This window comes from Hakea prostrata, chromosome 4 (genome assembly GCF_041222555.1).
Source record: "Hakea prostrata isolate BN-2017 chromosome 4, UWA_Hpros_2, whole genome shotgun sequence".
NCBI lineage: Eukaryota > Viridiplantae > Streptophyta > Magnoliopsida > Proteales > Proteaceae > Hakea > Hakea prostrata.
Window position 1 is genome coordinate 11,255,382 of NC_142603.1, and position 21,185 is coordinate 11,276,566.

Below are 21,185 nucleotides of genomic sequence, written 5' to 3' on the forward strand. Positions count from 1 at the left end.
CCAACTCCATTATTCAAAATTTCCAACCTTTCTTTGTCATTCTAAAATTCAAGCTAGAGATGATAGTGGTGATGATGACAATAACAATGAAGACTTCAACAATGGCATGAAGAAGACAAGTATAAAATACCCTGAAATAAAAGTATTCATGGTTATATTGAGCTATAATCATTTTTGACTTGGACTGAAGGCACGATTCAATACGGTAACCAAATAAGAAAACCCATAAAATTGACAATTTAACACCTAGAGTCGAGCATGGGAAGCAGCAAGATCATTTCATGTTTAGAGGAGAAAGGGAGAAAAGAATACTAAAATACTGTGCACTAGAAACCTTCCCCCAACCGAAACCGTAAGGCTGTGTTTGTTTGCAAAGGTGATGTGGAAAAAAATGGATGGAAAAAAAAAACATGTGGGTCCCATGTGTAGTAGGATGAGGGAGAAGGAAAGGAAAGGGTTTTGTGAAAAAGTGATAGGGATAGGTCCCACTTTTTACTTTTCCCAACTTTCCCACAAAGTCCCACAAAATATGTGAGGGTTTTAAAATAGCATGGGGTGAGAAAGTTGGGCTGCCACATTAGCAGACAAGTTTGTCTCCCACTTTCCCACCCCAAGCAACCAAACAATCTACCATTTTGGGATTTAAAGGAAAAGTAAGAAATCTACACTTTTTTAAAGAATTTCCCCACCCCACCTTTATTCCAACAAACAAACGCAGCCTAAAGAAAAGGAAGGAGTCAAATTGGAAGAAACTTTCCCAATTCCTGGCCCTACCGCCATCTCCCTCTCTCCCCCGCCCATAATCTTGTAGCCGGACTGTTTCATGGGAACATGCGCAGAGGGAGAGATTTGATTTACAGACCATGAAGTGACCAAGAGAAACCAACAGAAGAAGAATGTCAGCACTTCACCACCTGAGGCCTAAGTATGTTCAAAGGGTTGGGCTGTTTGCGCATTGAAGCAGTACATTAGCTCCATTCAAAATGTCACGAGACAGTTAAAACCACACCCCTAGGGGGTATTAAAGCATTGAGAGGACCTTGCCCCAGTACAAGAGGATGGGAAGGACACACCATATCACAAATTCATGTATAAAAGAAATTATTGACATTTTGGTAAAAGTTGACATTTTGGTAAAAAGACAATCTTCAATAACCTGACATTAATACAAAATCACAACAAAATACAGAGAAGACACCCTGCTACAAATGATGCTAAAGACACCTGAAGCTGAAAACTAAATTTTGGTTAACTCCCTTCCACAAAATACTCTTGTTTCTGTAACGCCATTTTTCGGGCAAGGTGTACTCTAGGGGAATGTTACCTGTTCTGATAAAGTCATTCAGGCCTAAAATAGTGACATATCCGGAGGTGGCCCATAAACAGACTTCCATGATAATGGAATGACCCATCCGCTGCCTTCATTTCCTAAACAAGGAAATCATAATCAGGAGTCAGTTATCAACCATTACTTACAGAAATAAAGGAGAAAAGGAACATACTTGATCATTTTAGAGCTGCCAAGGAAAGGGAATCATGCATCAAAGGGATCAAATGAGGCCTCACAAGGAAATTATTTGAAATAAAAACATATAGAAATGCTATTCCATTCTTTTCAGTTTGTTGCATTGTGTAGTCATGCTACAAAAACTTGCTGAGATCTCGGAAAATTCTAGGTGTTTTCATGCACAGAGACAAGATGACATGCCAGATTATAATAACCATATCAGGGTCAAGAACTCAGTTGAACATGATCTGTCATGATCGAGCCCCACATAAGATCTCCATATCTCAATAGAGCTGGTCAAGATCTCAACAGAACTCAACCAACTCAATTCTCTGGTGCTGTGAACTCTTGGAATGCTTAAAAGCCACTAACGAGCCCATTTTTTTTTTCAGGAGAATTTGCCGGAGAAGCAGAGATTATTAATACTACCTGCTTAAAAATAACTTAGTAATTGAAAGATTTATGATTTGATTGCTTTTTGTTACTATATTATGTGTAGAACAGGGTAAAACTTCTAGTAGAAAATGGTATGTCAACAAGCAATGGTCCGAAGTCAAATTCCAATTTGGACTTGCTTCTTACAAAATCTGATACATTGAACACCATGTTTGAGGTCCAAACTAGGTCAAAAACCTACCAAGATGGCCAAAAGTATTACTCAAGGATTGGGTTAGGCCTTTCCTTTTTAGGGTAAAAATCTAATTGAGTCTTCTGTACAGTATTGCAAGGGAAGTTAGCATTGTGCAAGAACTACATTAATAATTAGTTTCGCTACTCTTCTTATCCAAAAGACCTCGTGTCTGATAATGAAACCCTTGTATGCGATCAAGGAAAAGGTTTGGTTTTGATCCAATTGACACTTTGCAGTGAGAACCCCAGGTAGATCATTGTATTGGTTGTATTCTAGTGTTATTCTACTGGTTGTGTGATTGTTCTCTGTTAGGACCCTAGAATGAGGCCATGTGGAGGAGAGAGAGAGAATTAGGGTTAATTGGGGTAATAAATAGAGGGACAAGGGAGTGGAGAGGGTATCGAATATTATTGGAGTGATTTTGGGCAGCCGTAGGCTGAGGGGCACCTCTGGATGTGGGGATGACTGGCACCATTAAAACCAGAGTCTATCTTGTTAATTTCTTACGTTTTAGTATCAATTTTCTAAGATATTAGTAGGGTTTTATCTAGGGGTGTCAACGGTTCGGGTTGGGCTGGTTTCGGGCTGAAAAGCACTCAGCCCAAACACGGCCCATTAAGAAAATAACGGTTTCGGGCCGGTGCGGTTTGGGTTCGGGCTGACTAATGGTTTGGGCTAACGACTTAGAATTGGGTTTACTAACGGTCTAGGTTTTACTAGCGGTATGTTTTGAGTACCTTGTTGATGTGTGGAATTTATCAAGAACATGTAAACACACATAAGCATTAAGTTCTCTTCAAATGTCTTGTGTTGGGTGTTCAAAACCAACAACTTTTTTTCTACAAAGAAGTAAAAATTATAGAACTAATATACAAAAGAAAGCTGACATCTCGATGAATTTTAGTGGGTTGTATTTTCTTATTCTCCTTCCCCTTCTTGACACTTGGTAAAAATGGATCAAAATAAAGCATCAAAAGATTTTCAAATGATAATACACTTGTTAAATATTTACTAAGCTCATCTTCCAAATGGCGAAGGCTTTGACAAGCTTGTTGTTTGCATATTCCAAAGCAAAACAATTAAGAAAACAAATAGAACTTGGGGGTTTTCTTGTCTTTTACATTTAAATTTATTTTATTTTATTTATTTATAACGGGTTTAACGGGTTGGTTCGGGTTCGGGCTAGCTGGCCACACACAGGCTAGCTCGGCCTAGCCCGAACCATTGCGGGCTAAGGTTGTTCAGCCCAAACACAGCCCATTAAGCTTCGGTGCAAGCCAATTCGGTCCGGTTTTAACGGTTCGAGTTAGGATTTGACACCCCCAGTTTTATCATTCTCTTATTCTCTAAAGCCATTAAAAAGTAAGTTAATCAGGTAATTCCTGCAACTAGAATTCCAGTGTCCTTTCTCATCCAACAAGTCAAGTCCATTCCTATACTTAGCTTAGGCTCCCCTATCCCCATTTCAGTCAGGCAGGCAGGGGGAATCTTGTGAAAGCATTTCATAGAAGTTTTTTCTTGTTTTATTCTTACGAAGCAAATAACATTTCCTATTGATTTGTCACCTGGACGAGACCTATTCTGATTCAAAATTAAATATACTAGTCGTGTGTAGTCAAATAAAAAGCCAATCCTAGGAAGCAATTTCCCCCTCTTTCCTTTCCAGGTGAATGATCAAAGGTTAAAATGGGTTTTATCAAAACCGGAAAAGAAATAAACGAAACCAACTTTAAACATCCTTATCCTTGGCTGAGCAATTGCTCTAAGAGAGAGAGCAGCCATAGTTGTCAAGGCGTCGCCTTGGCGTCCTGGCTATAATAAAGGGCCTGAGTCGATGGTCAACTCAGGTAAAGTCAATAAGGCAATCACCTCGGTCTATGAGGCATCCGTGTCAATGACTTGGAGACGCCTTGGATGCAATATACCCCTAGGCAACCACCTTTATGGGTTTTAAAATCGTAATTTATTTTATTCCAAATCAAAGGCCAAAAACGATTTGAAAAGTAGATTCCAATCGAAAGAATTTAATGGGTGAATGGTTATATAGGTGTTACATATGATCATTTGTAACATTAATTAAATTATTTTTAAAAAAATGAAAAAACAAGATTTCATTCGATTGAGTCGAGTGAAATCCATTCGAGAGTCAATATCGAGCCCTAACCTAACCTCTCTTCTCTGAGTTCTCTCTGCCTCTCCCTCTGCTACTCTCTTCATCTCCAACTCTGACACCGACAATCAATGACACCGGCGATAGCCAGCGTCATCACTGGCGATAGCCAGCGACAGCACCTCTGGACTCGATTTTTGTTTTTCATCAACCAAAATTCCACCGTATCAGTTGCAAGGCTTGCAGCGGCAGCAACCTCCAGAGCAGCAGCGTGCGACTATCTTTCTTCTTCTTTCTTCTACTTTTTTTTTTCCTAAATCCATTTTGTTCACCGTGCGATACTGTTGCGGTTGCAAGGCTTCAGCGAGTCAGCAACCAAGTTGCAACGGCTTCCGGTAACTTTGGTCACCATCTCAGGCGACGGTATGTCGCCGGAATGCTTCTTTTTTTTCCTTTCCTGCGTTGTAGCTATGTTATATACTTATATGTCGTCGGTAACTTTGTTCACCATCTCTATGAGTCTATGACTTGCAAATTGCACCTAATTGCATACTCTGAACCTGCTATTTGGTGTATCTGCGTTTTTTTTTTATTTGTAACAATTCTTCTTCATTGAATTTGTTCCATCTCTGTTTCATCTACCTGATTGTATCATTGCAATGATTCTTTTCTTATCTAGTGATTCTGGTGTACATGTCAATGTTTTTCTTTTGTTGTTTGGTTTTTTCTGATAGTTCAGCCACTTGGTATCTTGATTCCTGTTAATGATAGTATGATACTTGGAATTTATTTAGGACCTACTATGTGTGGTTTGTAGTATGATGGATGACTTGAGGTAGGCTAAATGGCTAATATTAAATTTTTTTTTAGTATATATAAGATAGGTTTATAATGAATTAGTGTATGAGATGTACACTGAAAAGTAAAAATTTCACTTAAAACGCCTCGACCACCTCAAAAGCGCCTCGGAGGGCTCCTCGTCGACTCATCGACTCAACTATAGCTAAAACCGCCTTGTCGCCGTGACAACTATGGAGAGCGCCTTTTTAAAATACTCCCTCTCTAGCCCCTTTTTTGAGAGATCTTCTCCAAAATAGAAAAGTGCGAGAGCACTGTGATTGCAGCAATCGTTCACATTGGAGATTAGATCTTCGATTCTTTTACCCCGGGGTATGTGTATATTCTTGCTTTTTAGTAACGGTTGTAGTTTCTCTATAATAGAAGAAGTCCAAAACTGCAACACCTCTTGGTGTTCTTGTTCTTGGGACCTCGCTTCATTTGCCAAGCTAGAGGAGGACCCTTCTCCTTTGCCCTTGCCTTTTGCCTTACCGACTACAAGGAAAGAACAAATCCCTTCCTAGCCTTCCTTTAGCTGACAACTAGTGGCACTTTAAGCATTAGCCACTATAGTACAATTGTTCATTGGTTGATTGACTTCCCTACTTCCCAAACTCATCCTCAAAAAGAATTTTGCTTTCATCAAAGGTCATAACAAGGCAGGTGAGCTTACCAAGTTTACGAGGTGAAGGAGCGAGCTAGCAGAGGGAGCGGCTTTCCCCCTTTTCGGGACTCAAAGGCTATCTTGTCTTTACCACGAGTCATTTTCCTTGGCTAACAAACAAAAAGGTTTTGCCCAGGCCAAAAAGCCATATCACGCTAGGCGCTCACCTTTTTTGGCTTCTTCAATTGTCTTTCTCCCTCATAGAGGAAATAAGTAAGGTGGTCCTGGACCAGGCCATTTACTAATAAATGGTGCAAGGTGCAAGGCTATATATTATGTCTAGCTTTCTTCATATGCTTCTTTTTCGCCAAGTTTCATTTGATTTGTTGTGGATTGGATGATGGAAAAACCAGCAAGCAGCAAGTGTGGCAACATCAAATCAAGCAGCGAGCTCCGCTTTTAGAGCAAAGTGAGCAGCACTAGTCAATTATGTTTTTCAGCAGCAAGGGGGCTGGTATACCACCATAATTAAACTAACTTTTATTTTTTGTATTCAGATAGGATTTTTGTTGGCTTCGTCGGGAGGCTCGTATAGTTTGTTATGTGAACTCCAAAACAATAAGTTGCATTGGAATCGAGAAAGTTGCATGGAGTTCATAATTGCATAGGAGGAGTCAAAGTAGTGGCTGCGGTGCTTTGAGGCACTTCTTCGACGGTCCCAGTCTGCTGGGCCTTAAGCCCGCTCTGAAGAATTCATGGGCTTGCACACGGGCGAGACAGAATAGGTGGGCACTACTAGCTAAGCCAAGTGTGAAATCCCCCAGATTTCTACCCCTTTAACCCGTGGTTTCAAGACCGAGAACCTGGGCCTCAAGTTGGCGACAGCCGTGGACCATTCAAGTCGAGCCCGAAGGTTTGGAAATGGACCCAGTGTTGGTGGATGACCCTTGTGATGACTCAACAACTCTCCTAGAGTTTAAGTGAAGAGAAGATTAATCACGATGGAGAATCCGATTGACGCAAATAAGGTATTAAACCGAAGATCGTCGAAAGACCTTTCCAACGAGCCAAAAATCACCGAATTCGGAGTCTGTTTGGGGGTCCAACCATGGACGGTAAGTTGGGCTGGTTGGGTGAACCAACCCCCCACCCCATTTTCTGTTTAAGGGCAAAAAAAGAAATCCGGGTTTTTAAGCCCTATTTTATGATTTAACTCATCCGTGACCGCATTTCTTTATGCAAGAACGAGTTGGAGGCTGCGGGAAGAGGAGGAACCAAGAAGAAGAGCAGTCCCATCCTTCCGAAGGTGTTTTGTGATCCGAATCTTCGTGAAATCACTAGGAAATGTTAGTTTTCTTTAACCCTTCTCTTTAGGCATAGTTTTGTAGGTTTTTCTCTTCCCTTCTTTTGTGGAGATCTTGAAAGGGAAGGTTGTTAGGTATCTTGGATGTTTTTGTTTTCTTGTATTAATGTTTCCCTGGAGTATGGGAGTAATGGTACATTCCCTTGGAAAAGATTTTGGATTTTGACCCACAGGTGATTTAGGAGAGCCAATTTGGGGCTTTTTGATCTTGGTCAAATTGGATCAAATTGAAGGTACCCGTAGGATTCTTTTGCTGCCAATTAATTTGCCCCAAAGTTTTGTTTCGATATAGACTTCATATAGGTGGCGAATTAGAGATCATTCACTAGTGAGGTTGAGAACGATCCTTTCTAACCTAGCTTTCAGATTTGGGTTTTTGTGGGAAAATTTTGGGATATCCTTTGAAACCCAAAAATTAACTCCTATTTTTATTTTGTTAATTCTCTTGCATGAATAGGTATATTTATCTGTTAGTCACCAAACTTGTGGGAGTGAATTCTTGAACTTTGGAGAAAGGAGCAAAGTAAAAGGTGAGGAATAACTAACCACATTATATTTAATTAATTGTTGTTATTTTATGTCTCTTGTTAAATATAAATTGTTGTAATCTTTGTTTGTGTTACTATAATTGTGTGTGACTTTGCATGAAAGGAAGGTAAAACTATTATTTATGATGTAGTTAGTTGCCTTTAAATCTATTATTATTGTTATGAGAATGGAATGTAAATGTATGTGAAGGGAGAGGGGGAATATTATTATTCTCTCTACCTTGTATTTTTTACTAGGGTTGTGGGTTCGCCCATTGCCTTAGTGACCTTTTGTGATTGCTTAGGTTGTGATTAGGGAGGGGAATGCCCTTTTGACATTTCTATTATAGGATACCAGAGGAGACGGTATGGGACGCACTCCTATGGTGCCCTTGACGCTTTCCCGGATTACTGTTGACATACTTTGGGCATGTCTAGAAGTGTTTGGCTAGGTAACCTCATGAGTACTACTACCCTTCCGATAGGGGTATTGAAACCAATTAACTCGTGATGTTAGTGGCTGGGTCCTGCGAGCATCAAGTAGGCCCACTACCACCATGAGATGGTAGGGTTGCATATAACAGATAAGGGCTCATGGGCGCTCAAGACCGGTAACCAACTCATGAGAAGACATGGAGAGTATCCTACCCATTATATGTGGATGACCATAGGGTTAGGGGTCAACGTAGTCCGAGTTGGTTGGTGCCATAGGATATGTTGACTCTAGGTGGAAAAAGATACTGAACCGAGTTGGTTGGTGCCATGAGGGAAGTATCCGAATCATATGTAGTACGAGACTGTATGACTTTGCATTGGGTTTAGAGTAATCCTTGACACGCACCAGATCTTATACCAATGGTGATGTGAGAGAGTGGTGACTTATACCCCAGCCATGGATTGATGTGACTTGACCCAACAACTACAGAGAACCCAACAGACGTGCTTTGGTACCGTGAGGGAAGAATGATGAGACCGCCCAAAGGAAACTAGTGTATAATTTAATGCGTGTCTACTTTAGAGACTACATTATAGCGTTAGGAACCTCATATCATCATCATGCATCTATTTGTTTATATTATTAATTACATGATTGTCTTAATGAATTATAACATGAAAATTTGATATATGTATTTATGTGAATGTTAGTTACCTCACTGAGTTCTATGAACTCATTCATTTATTTTTGTTTGTTCTTTAGACTGCTCTACAGGTTATGAGGACCCCTCCTACATTGAGGATCCTTTGATGAATGGCTACCAGGAGGGTGTAGTCGGAGAAGAAGTGGAAGCACATGACACTTCATGTTCATGCTAGGACTACTCTTACAAAGCCGACTTTTGGAGATAGAGACCTTGCTGTCCTAAGGAAATCTTTAGTTTCTTTCATGCTTTCTACATATATAAGTTGATTTCTTTTGGGAAAGGCGAGGATATTTTCTATCTTGACTCTTGAGTTTTTCCGCTGCAGATATTCTTTCTCTTCTAGGACTCTGATGTTTAGTTTTGATTTGAAATAATGGATAGTTGTAATCATTATTTCATATTTGATAATTTATTACTTGAACTTGATTTATTCTTGTCCATTTAATTATGTTATATCCTGTATTGTATGGATTTGTCACTGAACCTAGATCTTTCGGTGTATCACTTCCATAGGTATTTGGGTATGACCGGATCCGGCTGGGTGGGGTGTGGCACCAAGCCTAGTTCTTGCCTATAGGTGCTGGTAGTAGCCAAGCCTTGCCAACTATATGAGTTGTGGCAATGAGGTAGGCCCAAAGGAGCCTTAAGCATGAAAACAACGCTCAAGTCAAGGCTTTGGGCAACGAGTGGGAGGGAAGGGCGGGCTAGCGACTGAAGTCGTAACAAGGCAGCCATACTGGAAGGTGTGGCTGGATCACCTCCTTTTCAAGGAGTGCTAATGCTTGTTGGGTATTTTGGTTTGACACTGCTTCACACCCAAAAAGAAGCAGAGCTACATCCCTATTTCTAGAAGATTACATGCCACATGTTTGTTGATATAAAGCAATCAAACTGTTAGAATCCTTTAAAGTTTTAGACCTAATGTTCTCGAACCTAGTTCATGAACTCAATTTGAATTTCAACATACTCTGACCTGCCGACAAATTATTCTAGTTCTCCAATTGTACCCTTTTCTCCAAGCAAAAATTGAGTAGTAGGCACAAAATATCCATTTCGTTTCGTATCGACCATTTCTCATCACATTTCGCCATCCTTCCCCCACATCTGCTATAAATACCCACTTTCCCGTTTCATATCCCATTTACCTACCACCATATCCAGCCATTTCGACCTCCTTTTGAATTTTTTGTTGATTTCTCTTGTTTTCATCTCTTCTACACCTAATTTCTAGTATTCCATTTCCTTCAAACACTTGATTTGCTCCTCCATTTGTGCATTTTCTCAAATCTTGCAAGGTGAGTAACCAACTTCCTCATTTTTTGATTTTTGTTTCATTTGTGCCTTAAATCATGTTAGATTGCTTCCAAATTTATATATGTTTACTTTAGAGTGATAATCTATGAATTTGTAGTGTCAAAATTATTTTTTGATTCTTCCTACTATTTTTTATTTTTCTGTTATTAAAAATTATTTACTAAATTATGTATATTGTTAAAAATGTTTATGTATAGTACATGTATAAGCTTCAAATGGATGTATGTGAGAGTTGAGACACCATATTGCTGTGATGGTGTTGAATTAATTTTTTTCTGTTAATTATGTAATTTTACTGTATTTAATATATATTTAAATAATTAAAAAAATATTTTAAATATTAAAAATAATTAATTTCTGTTTTAAATTTAAAAATAGGAGAGTATTAGTGGAAGCATGTATGCAATTTTTTGAGCATGTTGTGGATATTTTTAAGATAGTTAGTGTGTATTTTATATATTTTAAAATTATTTATATATTAAAAAAATACTTATATAGTTATACATATTTTTTTTAATATTTAAAAAATAGGAGGTTATTATTAGAAGCATGTATGTCATTTTTGGAGCATATTGTGGAGCTTTTCAAGATACTTAGTATGTGTTTCTTGTATCGGGCACTCTATTTTAAAGATGTCGACATAGCTTGGGATCATGAAGGCCACCGGTGATAAAGGAAGAGTATGTAATTCTTAAGAAACAAATAGGAGGAGGTGGGGCCACTAGATTGAAGGTGCATCTAGCTGGTGGCACGGATGTACGGTGCCCAAGGTGCCTAGGGGTCAAGAAGGCAATGGCCTCATATATTAGTGGTGGAAAGCAAAAGAGGAAAAAAGAGAACACAGGGATGAGTTCGAGGATGCTCTTAATGACCTTCCGGATCCCGAGGGTTATGGTAGGGATGAGCCGAGCGTGCTCCATCCAGGCCGATCGGTGAGGAGGGCGATGATGATGAGTAGGAGCAACAGGATTGATGACATCGAGGCACGAGAGTTCGGTTGTGGGTCCTCTGAGACCTGGTATGGGAGTGTGGTGGCTCCCAGTCCCTTGAGGAGGTCTCGAGTGTCGGGCGAGGCTCCTATCCCACGGGCCCCTCGGGTCGGCTTCCTCGCACATCCTCGGATCCGGATCTTGAGATTCTTCGCATGATCCGCCCTATTCGAGGCCGAGCATCGAGAAGTTGAAGCACTTATGGGGGAGTGTGAAGGAGAAAGTGGGGATGGCTTTCTCCAAATGGGCCATTACCATAGTGTTCCGCACATCGCTCGGGGCCCTACTACGAGATATGATTACAATAGGCGTGAGTGGTGTCGGGGCCCCACTCCATATGAGATATACAATGTGTATTTGCCTAAGCATAAAGAGGACATAAATGAATACATTAAGGGATTAAAGCCCATGTGGAATCATTATGGAGTGACTCGATGGTGATGGTTGGCTGGTCCCACTGGCTCCATCATCAATTTCATGTTGAATTGTGATGGGAGGACGGTGTTCCTCAGTCGATAGATGCATCCGGTGAGAAGAAGGATGCAAAATACATTTACAAGTTCTGAAGCAAGTGGTGAAGGAGGTTGGAGTGGAAAATGTAGTTCAAATTGTGATGATAATGGCTCCAACTACAAGAAAGTTTGGTTGAAGATGCAAGAGAACTCCGGGTATCTAAAGTCTAAACATATAGTATTAATTTTCATTTGTAAATACATATATTTACATTACACATATACATGTACACTTTATAACTTTGTATTGATGGCTTGATGCCTTGATGGATGGACGATATAGGCTCTTTTGGACTCCTTGTGCTTTCTCCTGCATTGACTTAATGTTGAAGGAGATTGGAAAGGTCAAGCTTGTGAAGAATACGGTGGACCAAGCTTGACATGTTAGCACCTTCATATATAACCACACCTATGCATTAAGGATGATGAGGGACAAGTGTCGGGTGAGTTAGTGAGGCCCATAACCAGTTTGCTACTAATTGGATAGCACTGCGAGCTTTGAGAGTAGGAAGAGCGGCCTTAGGAGTATGTTTGCATCGAGGGTGGTTTAACGGAGGGTTCTTCATCTGGGAGGAAGGAGAGCTCATTACTATCCTTGATGAGAGTTTCCACAATGTGAGGATAGTAGTGAAGATGCTTGAGCTTTGTGGTGAATGTGTTGAGGATGGTAGATCCAAAAAAACCTACTCTAGCACACATATTTGCTGCGTAGATGGATGAAGCCAATTGCTCGTCTACCCACGCGGCAACAAGAAAGTCCTTCAAATCATCAACGGTAGATGGGAGTCTATGTTCGCATCCTTTGCATAAGGCTGGTGAGTTGTTGTTGTTAAGTACTTAAGTCTAGTATTTAATTTAATTTTCATTATGTTATCACACTATTAAGGCTTAAGCATTAACTATTCCCTTTTATGACATACTTTTTCTTACACGACATACTATTTAAATCCCAAGTACCATTACAAGGACAATATTGGGATGAGGCAAGATTTGATGGATCTTTGTCCAAAGCTGTAGTGGAGAAGTTCGAACCGGATACGCTAAACAAGCGGTCATCCTTATGGAGGTGAGATAGTGATTAGAATCATTTGATATTCACAATTCGTAGTTTTATACTAAGTCATTAACCTAGTAAGTAGTAACTAGTAACTACTAAGTACTAACTAGTTATTGTTTTCTCTTTATATATTAGATAAAGGCTTTTAGGGATGCCACTGGGCTTCGGTCGTCTTTGTGCTGTATCGGACAACCGCCCCTGCCAAGTTCATTCATTTATTTCATTATACATTATACATTTAATTATTATATTCTATGATTCTATCTTTAATTTAGTTATTTAAGTATTAAAATACTTGGAGTCTATTTTGTTCGCTGAGTGGTGGTTGCAATTTGACGTGATTCACACAACTTGGTAGGATTGCAAGCAAAGTGCTCTCCCAACATGTTCCCCGGTTGTGGCGATTGAGCACCTTCAGCCTCATTCACTCAAAGAGGCGCACCGATTGGGTGTGAGCGTCTGGACCTTGTCTACCTACACTATAATATGAGCGGAGAGGATCATATTAGCGGATGACAAAGCACCATATCAGTTGGCCACATATTTGAGATGGATGATGATGTAACCCGTTTGTGGATCGGGATAGTGGAGCTTCTTGATGGGATGGAGTCTTCCCATATCTTCGGAGATGGGCTTGTGGGGACTTCTCCCAGGGAGCCACTCAGCCCCCCTCCCTTCGTGCCACACCCTGTGCATCCACCCAGTGAGGTTTGTTTTCTCCCCGATGGGTACTCCCTCCCGATCGATGTGGTGTATGATGCTTGGTGTTGAGGATGAGAGGTGTGGACCTCGTGTCGGTTCCTATCCTGAAGCCACCACCACCACCCCTCCCGTGGTCGGCCCACCTTCCAGTCTTCCCCACCCCTTCCCATCGCTCATCTCCATGTTTCCTCTCATTTCGGGGAGGCCTCTAGCCCACGCCATCTTGTCCTCCTCCATCCATCCGCTTGTGATCTTAGATCTAGCATTGATATCTAACTCCTCCACCTCTAGGATCCGGATGGCATGGCTCAGAGTCCTCATATGATCTGCTGTGGAGAGTATTGGTTCTACCGAGTCGACTTATGGTTATGGTCCTTATGGTTATGGACCATATGGTGTCCCTCCCGGCTATCGAGTTCGGGGTCGGGCCGGTCGGCCCGACTAGAGCCTTATGGTTATGGAGCGGCCTATGGAGCTTATGGTGTCCCTCCCACTATCGATTATCGGAGTCGCCACTGCGACCTTATCGGTATCCTTATCCTTCTCCTAGTCCGAGAGCCGGGGGCGGGTGGTCTTTCATTTGTTGAGCGGATCTTCCACACTATTCCACGGCCACAAGGCCCACCGCCACCGGTTCCTTTGGAGATTCACAACTTCCCACCGTTAGGGAATCTTATGCATGTGGATGAGGCCACATACGAGGTGCGGTTTTGACTATGTCCAAAACTATATGGGGCGGGGCAAACATCATGGGAGTTATATTGTCATTTGTATGGGGTGCGGACGGAAGAGGGAGACCTTGAGGCTTGAATAGAATAGACTTGTAAGCAAGTTGTAAGTTGTAAGTTGTAACTTGTAAGTAATAACAATACAACTTCTTCTCGATTCATGTACTATATACTTGGAATGTTGGATGTTACATTTTCAGGTAGTTTTTAGTAAACTAGTAGTTATTATAGTGTTTATTATGTTTGAAATAGCTAGTATGCAAAAATCCAAATCAATTTGAGTGCATTTGAGGCTCGAAATTGAGTTTTCAAGAGTCGGGGGGGGGGGGGGGGGGGGGGGGGGGGGGGGGGGTTGGCCCCCCGCTGGGGGGGGGGGGGGGGGGGGGGGGGGGGGTTCCGGGGGGGGGGGGGGGGGTTCCCCCCGGGCGGGGGTGTTGTTTCTCTGGGGTGGGGGGGGGTTTGTTTGGCCTTGGGGGTTCCCCCCCCTTGGTTGCCCCCCTTCCGTTGTTCTTTTCCCGCTGATATAAGCCCCAATTCCCCCCCACAGTCTGCTACAACTGTCCCTATAGTCTGAAATGTTCTCTGAGTTAAGATCTTATTTTTGGCTACCCTTTCAGTTTTATAACATGAGAAAGCTTAAAACTGAGTATGTTCACCTCTGAAATTGTCAGGGCATAGCCCCTGAAGCTTGCATGCTGCCTCAGCCAACTGGAAAGAATCAGGAATGTTGTCTCCCTCTGAGCAGTAGCTAAGTATACAAGTGACCTTCAAACCTTTAGCCTGACATAACAAAGGAAAATAGCATAAGGCAGACTCTAGTTGTTCATAGAAATACAGCATGTTGACAACTGTAATTGCTTCTTTGCTTGGCGATCATGTAATGGGAATAAGATGGAAGGTCATCACTCAAAGACAGGCTGAACAATGTGCAACAAAAAGAAATTTCAACTACAAAAACTCTGGAAAAAGGTAATGAAGAATAAAAAGCACCTAATTTGCCATTCTAGAAGACTAAAGCTTCAGGGCTACTTGTGATGAAAAAAACGAAGCAGTGACATATAAGCCAGTTAATAGTACCCATTATACAAATTTAGCTTTTAATTTCAGGGACATTGTACATGTTAATCCAAAAGTTGCAATATCAGTACCAAAAATAGTTTGAAGACTTTGTTCATGGTTTCTGACCCCCACGAGAGAGGTAACTTTGGTTTTCTGACCTTTTCAATCAGGATTAATCAGATCAGGCATAAAAAGTGGGGCTACCCAGTGTGCAAGTCTCCTGCCACTGCATAGTCTGGAGAGGCTCATAATATACAGCCTTAATCCTGCTTTGCATGGGGGCTGCTTCCTAACTTAAACCTGCAACTATTGTATCAAAATGGTCCAACCAACTGTTGCACCAAGACCCACCCTCTAGGATCAGATATAAACCATCAAGGGGAAAAATGCTAGGGGTGTGAAAGAGGAAGCTACACCTGAAAAAGATCCAACAAAAAATATGGTATAACATAAAAAGAAAAGAATGCAGATTTAAAGAAAGGTTCCTATAACCTCAACAGACCAGGTTCAGGAACTCAGTACAGAGGTATATACGCTGAGGGAGGTTTAGAAACCGGATTTTTAAATAGAAATTTACGGGAAAAAGAATGCCAGCTGATTATGGGGTTCCTAGGCCAGACACAGGACTGCTCAGCTCTAATAAAATGAAAATTTCCATTTAGTCATATACTTCTGCATGCGCTCTTATCAGCCCAAAGAATACTGCAAGTGCTATACAACCAGACTGTGTTTTGCCCAAAACTTAAAAACTAAAACCCAAGGCTCTGATATGATCCGAAATGATCAAAACTCAATTCAGATTGAAGAACAGAACATTAAAACCTTTAAATTAATTGAATGGTCTGAGTTGAAGTTACAAAAGAACCCTATTTAAAATGGGACTTCTCAAAACTAAGAATTTATACCAGTGACCAGAGAGCAGCAAGTAAACATAACCAGATCAAAGCATTAACAGTAGGGAAACTTGCAATTAATATTAGAAGGGGAATCTGTGTTATGAAGAAAAACTGAATTCAATAACGGCAACTAGATGTTAAGTAAACCAACTTGAAAAATTCAGACATTCTAGTAGTTACAGTAATGTTCTGGAGTCAGCCTCAGATTTTAAATCAGAATAGAATTCTTAGCAGCATTAAACAAGAAAGATGGATTTTCAGCAGCAAAATATAAGACATAACTGAACAGAAACAAAGAGTCACAGAAATGATTGATGGAGCAAACACTGAAGAAGATTCAAAATGTTGGAGAAGTAGCAGAAAGATATGGACCAAACACCCCTCCTGGAACTAGGGCATCTCATCCGGCATCCTTAGTATCCCACCAAGGTTGTTGGCTCCCATAACAGAGAATTCCAAATTCAACAGAACATAAAGGCAGCAAAAGAGAAATTTATTCCATGGCAAAAACATGGAGAGGCTCTAAGCCTTATATTTATATAAAAAGCTAGAAGTATACTTAACATATGGGACTAACCAGTATCAGGGTTAGATGTCCCTTATAACTAAAACTCTATCTTGATTGGTTAGAATAGATGTCTCACATGATTAAACTCCACACAAAACAAGGATAAGAGTTCTAATCAGGCAAAAAACCTATCAATGACACTGTAAATAAGAAGTGTCGCATGGCCCAAACCCTCATACAAACATAAAATTCCTTGCCTATGAGGACCATAAGAATCTGGTGGAACACAAGAGTAAGAAGCTCCAGATCTTTCGCGAGGATCAGATCACAGATTACAGCACTTCAATAAAAAGAGCGGGAAAGGGGGGGGGGGGGGGGGGAGGAGGCGTACCTAGTGCACGAGGCTCCCACCACTACAGGGTCTTGAGAGGGTCATAATGAATGTCCCTGCTTCCACAGGGAGATTGTTTTCAAGACTTGAACCCAGGACTACTTGGTTACAATGGAACAACTATTATTGTAATTCAACGACTCCATAATAATGTTTTATTATGGTTTAACAAAGTTGGACTTCAAAACAATACCTTGCAACAAGAGAAAATTGCTGCAAAAGGCAAACTGGGAAGATAATCTTCATCTCCTAGTTCATCTTCAATGAACAAATTGTCCTCTAGGAAAGAATTTCCTTTGGCCAGATCATCAAGATGCTTCCAGCTCCTTTGAGCTGGCTCATACTCTTGCAGCCTTTTCCACCCCATCTTTTCACAATCATCATTTGTTCCATCGCTGTTGGCAGTTGAAAGGTAATAAATCTGCATTTCACTGAGACACTGACAGGAGTCATGCCAAGGCAAATACGAAGTTCAAAACTTGGGCAACAGTTGGTAGCTATTGAGTACAAACTGAGGAAATGCTACTCTTGACATACCTTAACATATCAAGTTTCTGCCTTTTTCCAGAGTCTAAGCTAGAAAGCACAACAACATGCTTCCTCCCAGTGGATGCGGCAAAAGTGGCCAAATTCTTTGCAAATTCAACCATCATCCCCTGTGATTGTCGACAAACCATTAAGATAATATTTCCTTACTTAAAGAAGCGATCCCATGGCATTTTTTTAATAAAAACAAAGTGTAGTTTCCGTCCAAGAGTTTTTATTCAAAGAACATAAACCCCTGGATGAGGATTCCACCCACAAAGGACTGCAAAAGGAGCATTCACATAACTAGTTCCCCTATAAATGTGGTTTACACAAATTACTCAGTTGCACAGTTTGATTTGGATATAAAATCTTATACCAGTATGCTACAGAATTACAGCCAATGGCCACACCACCAGAAGCCACAAGTACTGTGACCAACATTGTGCAGGAGCAGGAACACTATATGGAAATTCTCAGTTTGGGGTTTCTTCTGAGAGTAGACGATTCTATGTGCAATGTACACATAATATAGACTAGCTTATGAAAATAACAAAAGTAGAATAAAAGGATACACTTTTCCATTTTGTTTTGTTTTTAATGATTCAATGCATTGAAGAGTATGAAACACATTTATACAAAACTGATAACAATATAGTATAGAATAAAACCAAAAATAATAATAACAGAACAATTAAAAGCACCTTTACAATTGAGTGTTTGCATGCCTTGACCAGGGGTTGGTGCGATCCTATAGGGAGAAGAAGGGGGGATTATGGGGCTGGGTAATAGGGAATTGTAGCAGGTGGGGGTTTAGTGCTGCTGTGGGGAAGAAAAAGGGGTGGGGGAGCTTGTGAGTGCTGGGGAGAGGTTGGGGGAGGAGCTGGGAGATATTGCAGGGACTAGGCGGAGGGGGGGGGGGTTTAATCTGCTGTCGATGGTGGGGAAGAAGCTGAGAGGGGCTGCGATGGGGGGGGGGGGGGGTGGGCTCCTAGGGTTTGTGTTGCACAGGGGAGAGAAGGGGGGGGGGAGGCTGTTGGTGAGGGAGGAGGAAGGGAAAGGGGGGCTACTGGACTTACTTGTTTACTGCTGGACTCTTGATGAAGATTGTTTTGAATGCTTGTAGATGCTGGGAGGACTGATAGAGGTGCTAATTCTTGAACAAAATTCTTTTACTCAACCATGGTCCCCTCGACAAGAAATCATGATCCTTTACTCAAATTCAATTATATTCAATAATCAAACTTGAGATTACAAAGAGCAATGAGGCTTATTTATAGCCTTTATAAGAAGAAGAACTTAACTCACACTGTAAGACTCAACTAAGATTTAGAGACCAACTTACCTATAAGAGTCCTCGTTAAAGAAAGACTCCTTACCTAAGTAAATCACAATCACTAATAATGACAAATTCTAATAAAAAAACAAACTCCTAAAAGATAGGAACCCATCTTGTAAAAGAGTTTTTATCTTATCCACAACTTAACTAATGGAAACGAACTTAAACGCAGCTTAAGCATTTAAAACAGACAGGGACTCTTCTGAAATTCTGGAATTTAGATTCCAGCTGTGAACAAGGGCCAAAAATGTGCAAAACACCCTTGGACTAGGGGTTCGGCCAGCTTGCCTGGGTGGGCCTTGGGGCTCACTTTAGGTTTCGGCCAAGGGGGTCAATCTGTGTTCACATCACCTACATATCATTAAAATCTTATGACACCATCCAACATGAAAACAATATGCATCAAGTTTGCATCAAATATTAACCCACTTCAACAAAGAAATCCAATATCTTTAACCGTCCCAAAATATCTTAAACCTTTGGCTACATATGTGGGAAACTTCACAACAATTAGCAGGCAAAATAAATATAGGAGTGAGTCTGGCTTTCTCTTTCTGCCACTTCACCCTCCACCCCGCCAAATAAGTTTTGGGCAGCTCCAGTCTTCATAACATTCTTCTTTTCCAACAAAAAAAAAAGGGAACAAAAAATAGTTTCTTCAATGAATTCCATTTATTTATTACTGTCATTCTTTTAAATTTATGCAGGTATTAGTGGGTGGGTTGGAAGAACTAATTTACCAGACTCAGGTAATATTAACAAACAAGAAAGGGGGAAAACATTGGGGGCATGAAGAAATACCTTAACAACAGGGGATCTCTGCTGTATAAGAGTCAATGCATTTGAAGGAGAATCATAAGCTGCACACAGAAAAAAATATCAAATTATGCTAGGATTCTCATACCAAGAGCAACCCCAAAGTGTATGTTACAAAATTATAATCACTAAAGTATCACTTGAAAAGTCCATCCTAACAGTGAAGGATTTATTCCAATTGAACAATAATAACTTGCTATTGATGACACATCATTGAGACAGGCATATACCACAGGAAGCCAGCATATGTCATAAGTGCCACTAATAAGAAGCTTCAAGTGCCAATATTGCAGATAAGAAACTTAAAAAATGGAAGTTTTCACCATCTGCAATAATTGCATTTCCTTCTACTACAATAAACGGAGTGCCTTTTCTCACCTTTTGCCCCCTCCTTGTTATGTGAGGAAGTTTATGATTATCTAAGAAGGTAAGAGTTTTTGCATGTGTTCAATATGAGACCGGCTGAATTGCCATCATCAGTTTTCCTTTCTCCATTAAAATCTGCTAATCAATAATTACAACTACTCAGAACTCACCATCTAAGGTACCAATTAATAAAAGCTCTATTTTGATGGAAAATTTATATTTCACTTATAGATGTTAAATTTCATAGGTTGAAGAGTTTCTTAATGTTTCTTTCCCATCAAAATACAAGCACTGGAACATTTTTCAACAAGAAAGGTTTTACATGTTGACCTTTCTAAATTGACAATGCTATGCAGAAAAGTTTCCGTGTAAAATTTTACTCTGAAACAAAACGAGCAAGAGGGGAAAATGAACCAACAAAATAAAGAAGAAAAATACAGGAAGCCCTTGCCCCAGCCTCTCAACACTCCCCCCAACCTCCGTTAATCTTACAACCATATTACCAAGACTGAAGACTAACGGAGGGAAGGGTTTGGATAACCAGGAAAGAAAATACCTTCAAGTGGCAAAGCAAGAAGGCCCTGGGGTTCAGGTCCATAGGCGTCGTTGCCAACGCAGGGCAGAACAAGGGTGTCGTCCAAATAACCGATTTTTTCCGCTCCCAAAGAAGAGACTAACAGATCAACTGCAAGCTGCCCAACGTTTCCAATGGATAATGCAGGCTGAACCCAAATACAAAACCAGAACCGTGATTTTTATTAAAATTCAAGCTCAAGATAGTCGGAGATGCGAAACAGTAAGATCGAAAAATACTATTCTACGTTAAAGGGAATATTGGAGCAGATAAACGCGAGGGCAGGAAGAGAGAGTGTGTCTGTGTTAACATGACATGAAGCAGGAGCGAGAGATACCAAAATGAGAGTGGAGCATTCTTCGTGGAGGCTTTTTCCCGCTCCGATTACGAATTCCATCGCTTCGTCAGGGTATAGAGAGTTCTCTCTGAGTCTCAGTGTGACAGAAAGAGCTGATCCTTCCTTCAGTCCTTCACCGCATCATCTTCAAGTGTTTGATCAAATGACTAACTGAATTCCTCCTCAATGCTTTTCACACAAGCAACCGTTCATTGGACCAACAAGTTTATTTTTCGATCATGTTGAGCCAACCTGTTCTGGTCTACCCGCATCCGGTCTAATCCACCCGGTCGAACGGATGGCCCAACATCGTAGGCGGTTCAGTTGCAGGTGGTCTGTGGTCAGGCCCGT

General features: G+C 40.8%; 1 protein-coding gene across 1 annotated transcript; it reads right to left on the bottom strand.

The window, feature by feature from the left end:
- Window positions 1-775: 775 nt before the first annotated feature.
- LOC149017859 (clast3-like protein) lies at window positions 776-21,010 on the bottom strand. The gene is made up of 7 exons (XM_089152186.1): window positions 20,835-21,010; window positions 20,480-20,645; window positions 19,543-19,601; window positions 17,415-17,533; window positions 17,071-17,308; window positions 14,680-14,803; window positions 776-1,428 (listed from the first exon to the last, which is right to left on the bottom strand). The coding sequence occupies exons 1-7, from the start codon at window positions 20,892-20,894 to the stop codon at window positions 1,349-1,351; spliced, it is 846 nt and encodes a 281-aa protein (XP_089008312.1). The 5' UTR covers window positions 20,895-21,010; the 3' UTR covers window positions 776-1,348.
- Window positions 21,011-21,185: the final 175 nt, after the last annotated feature.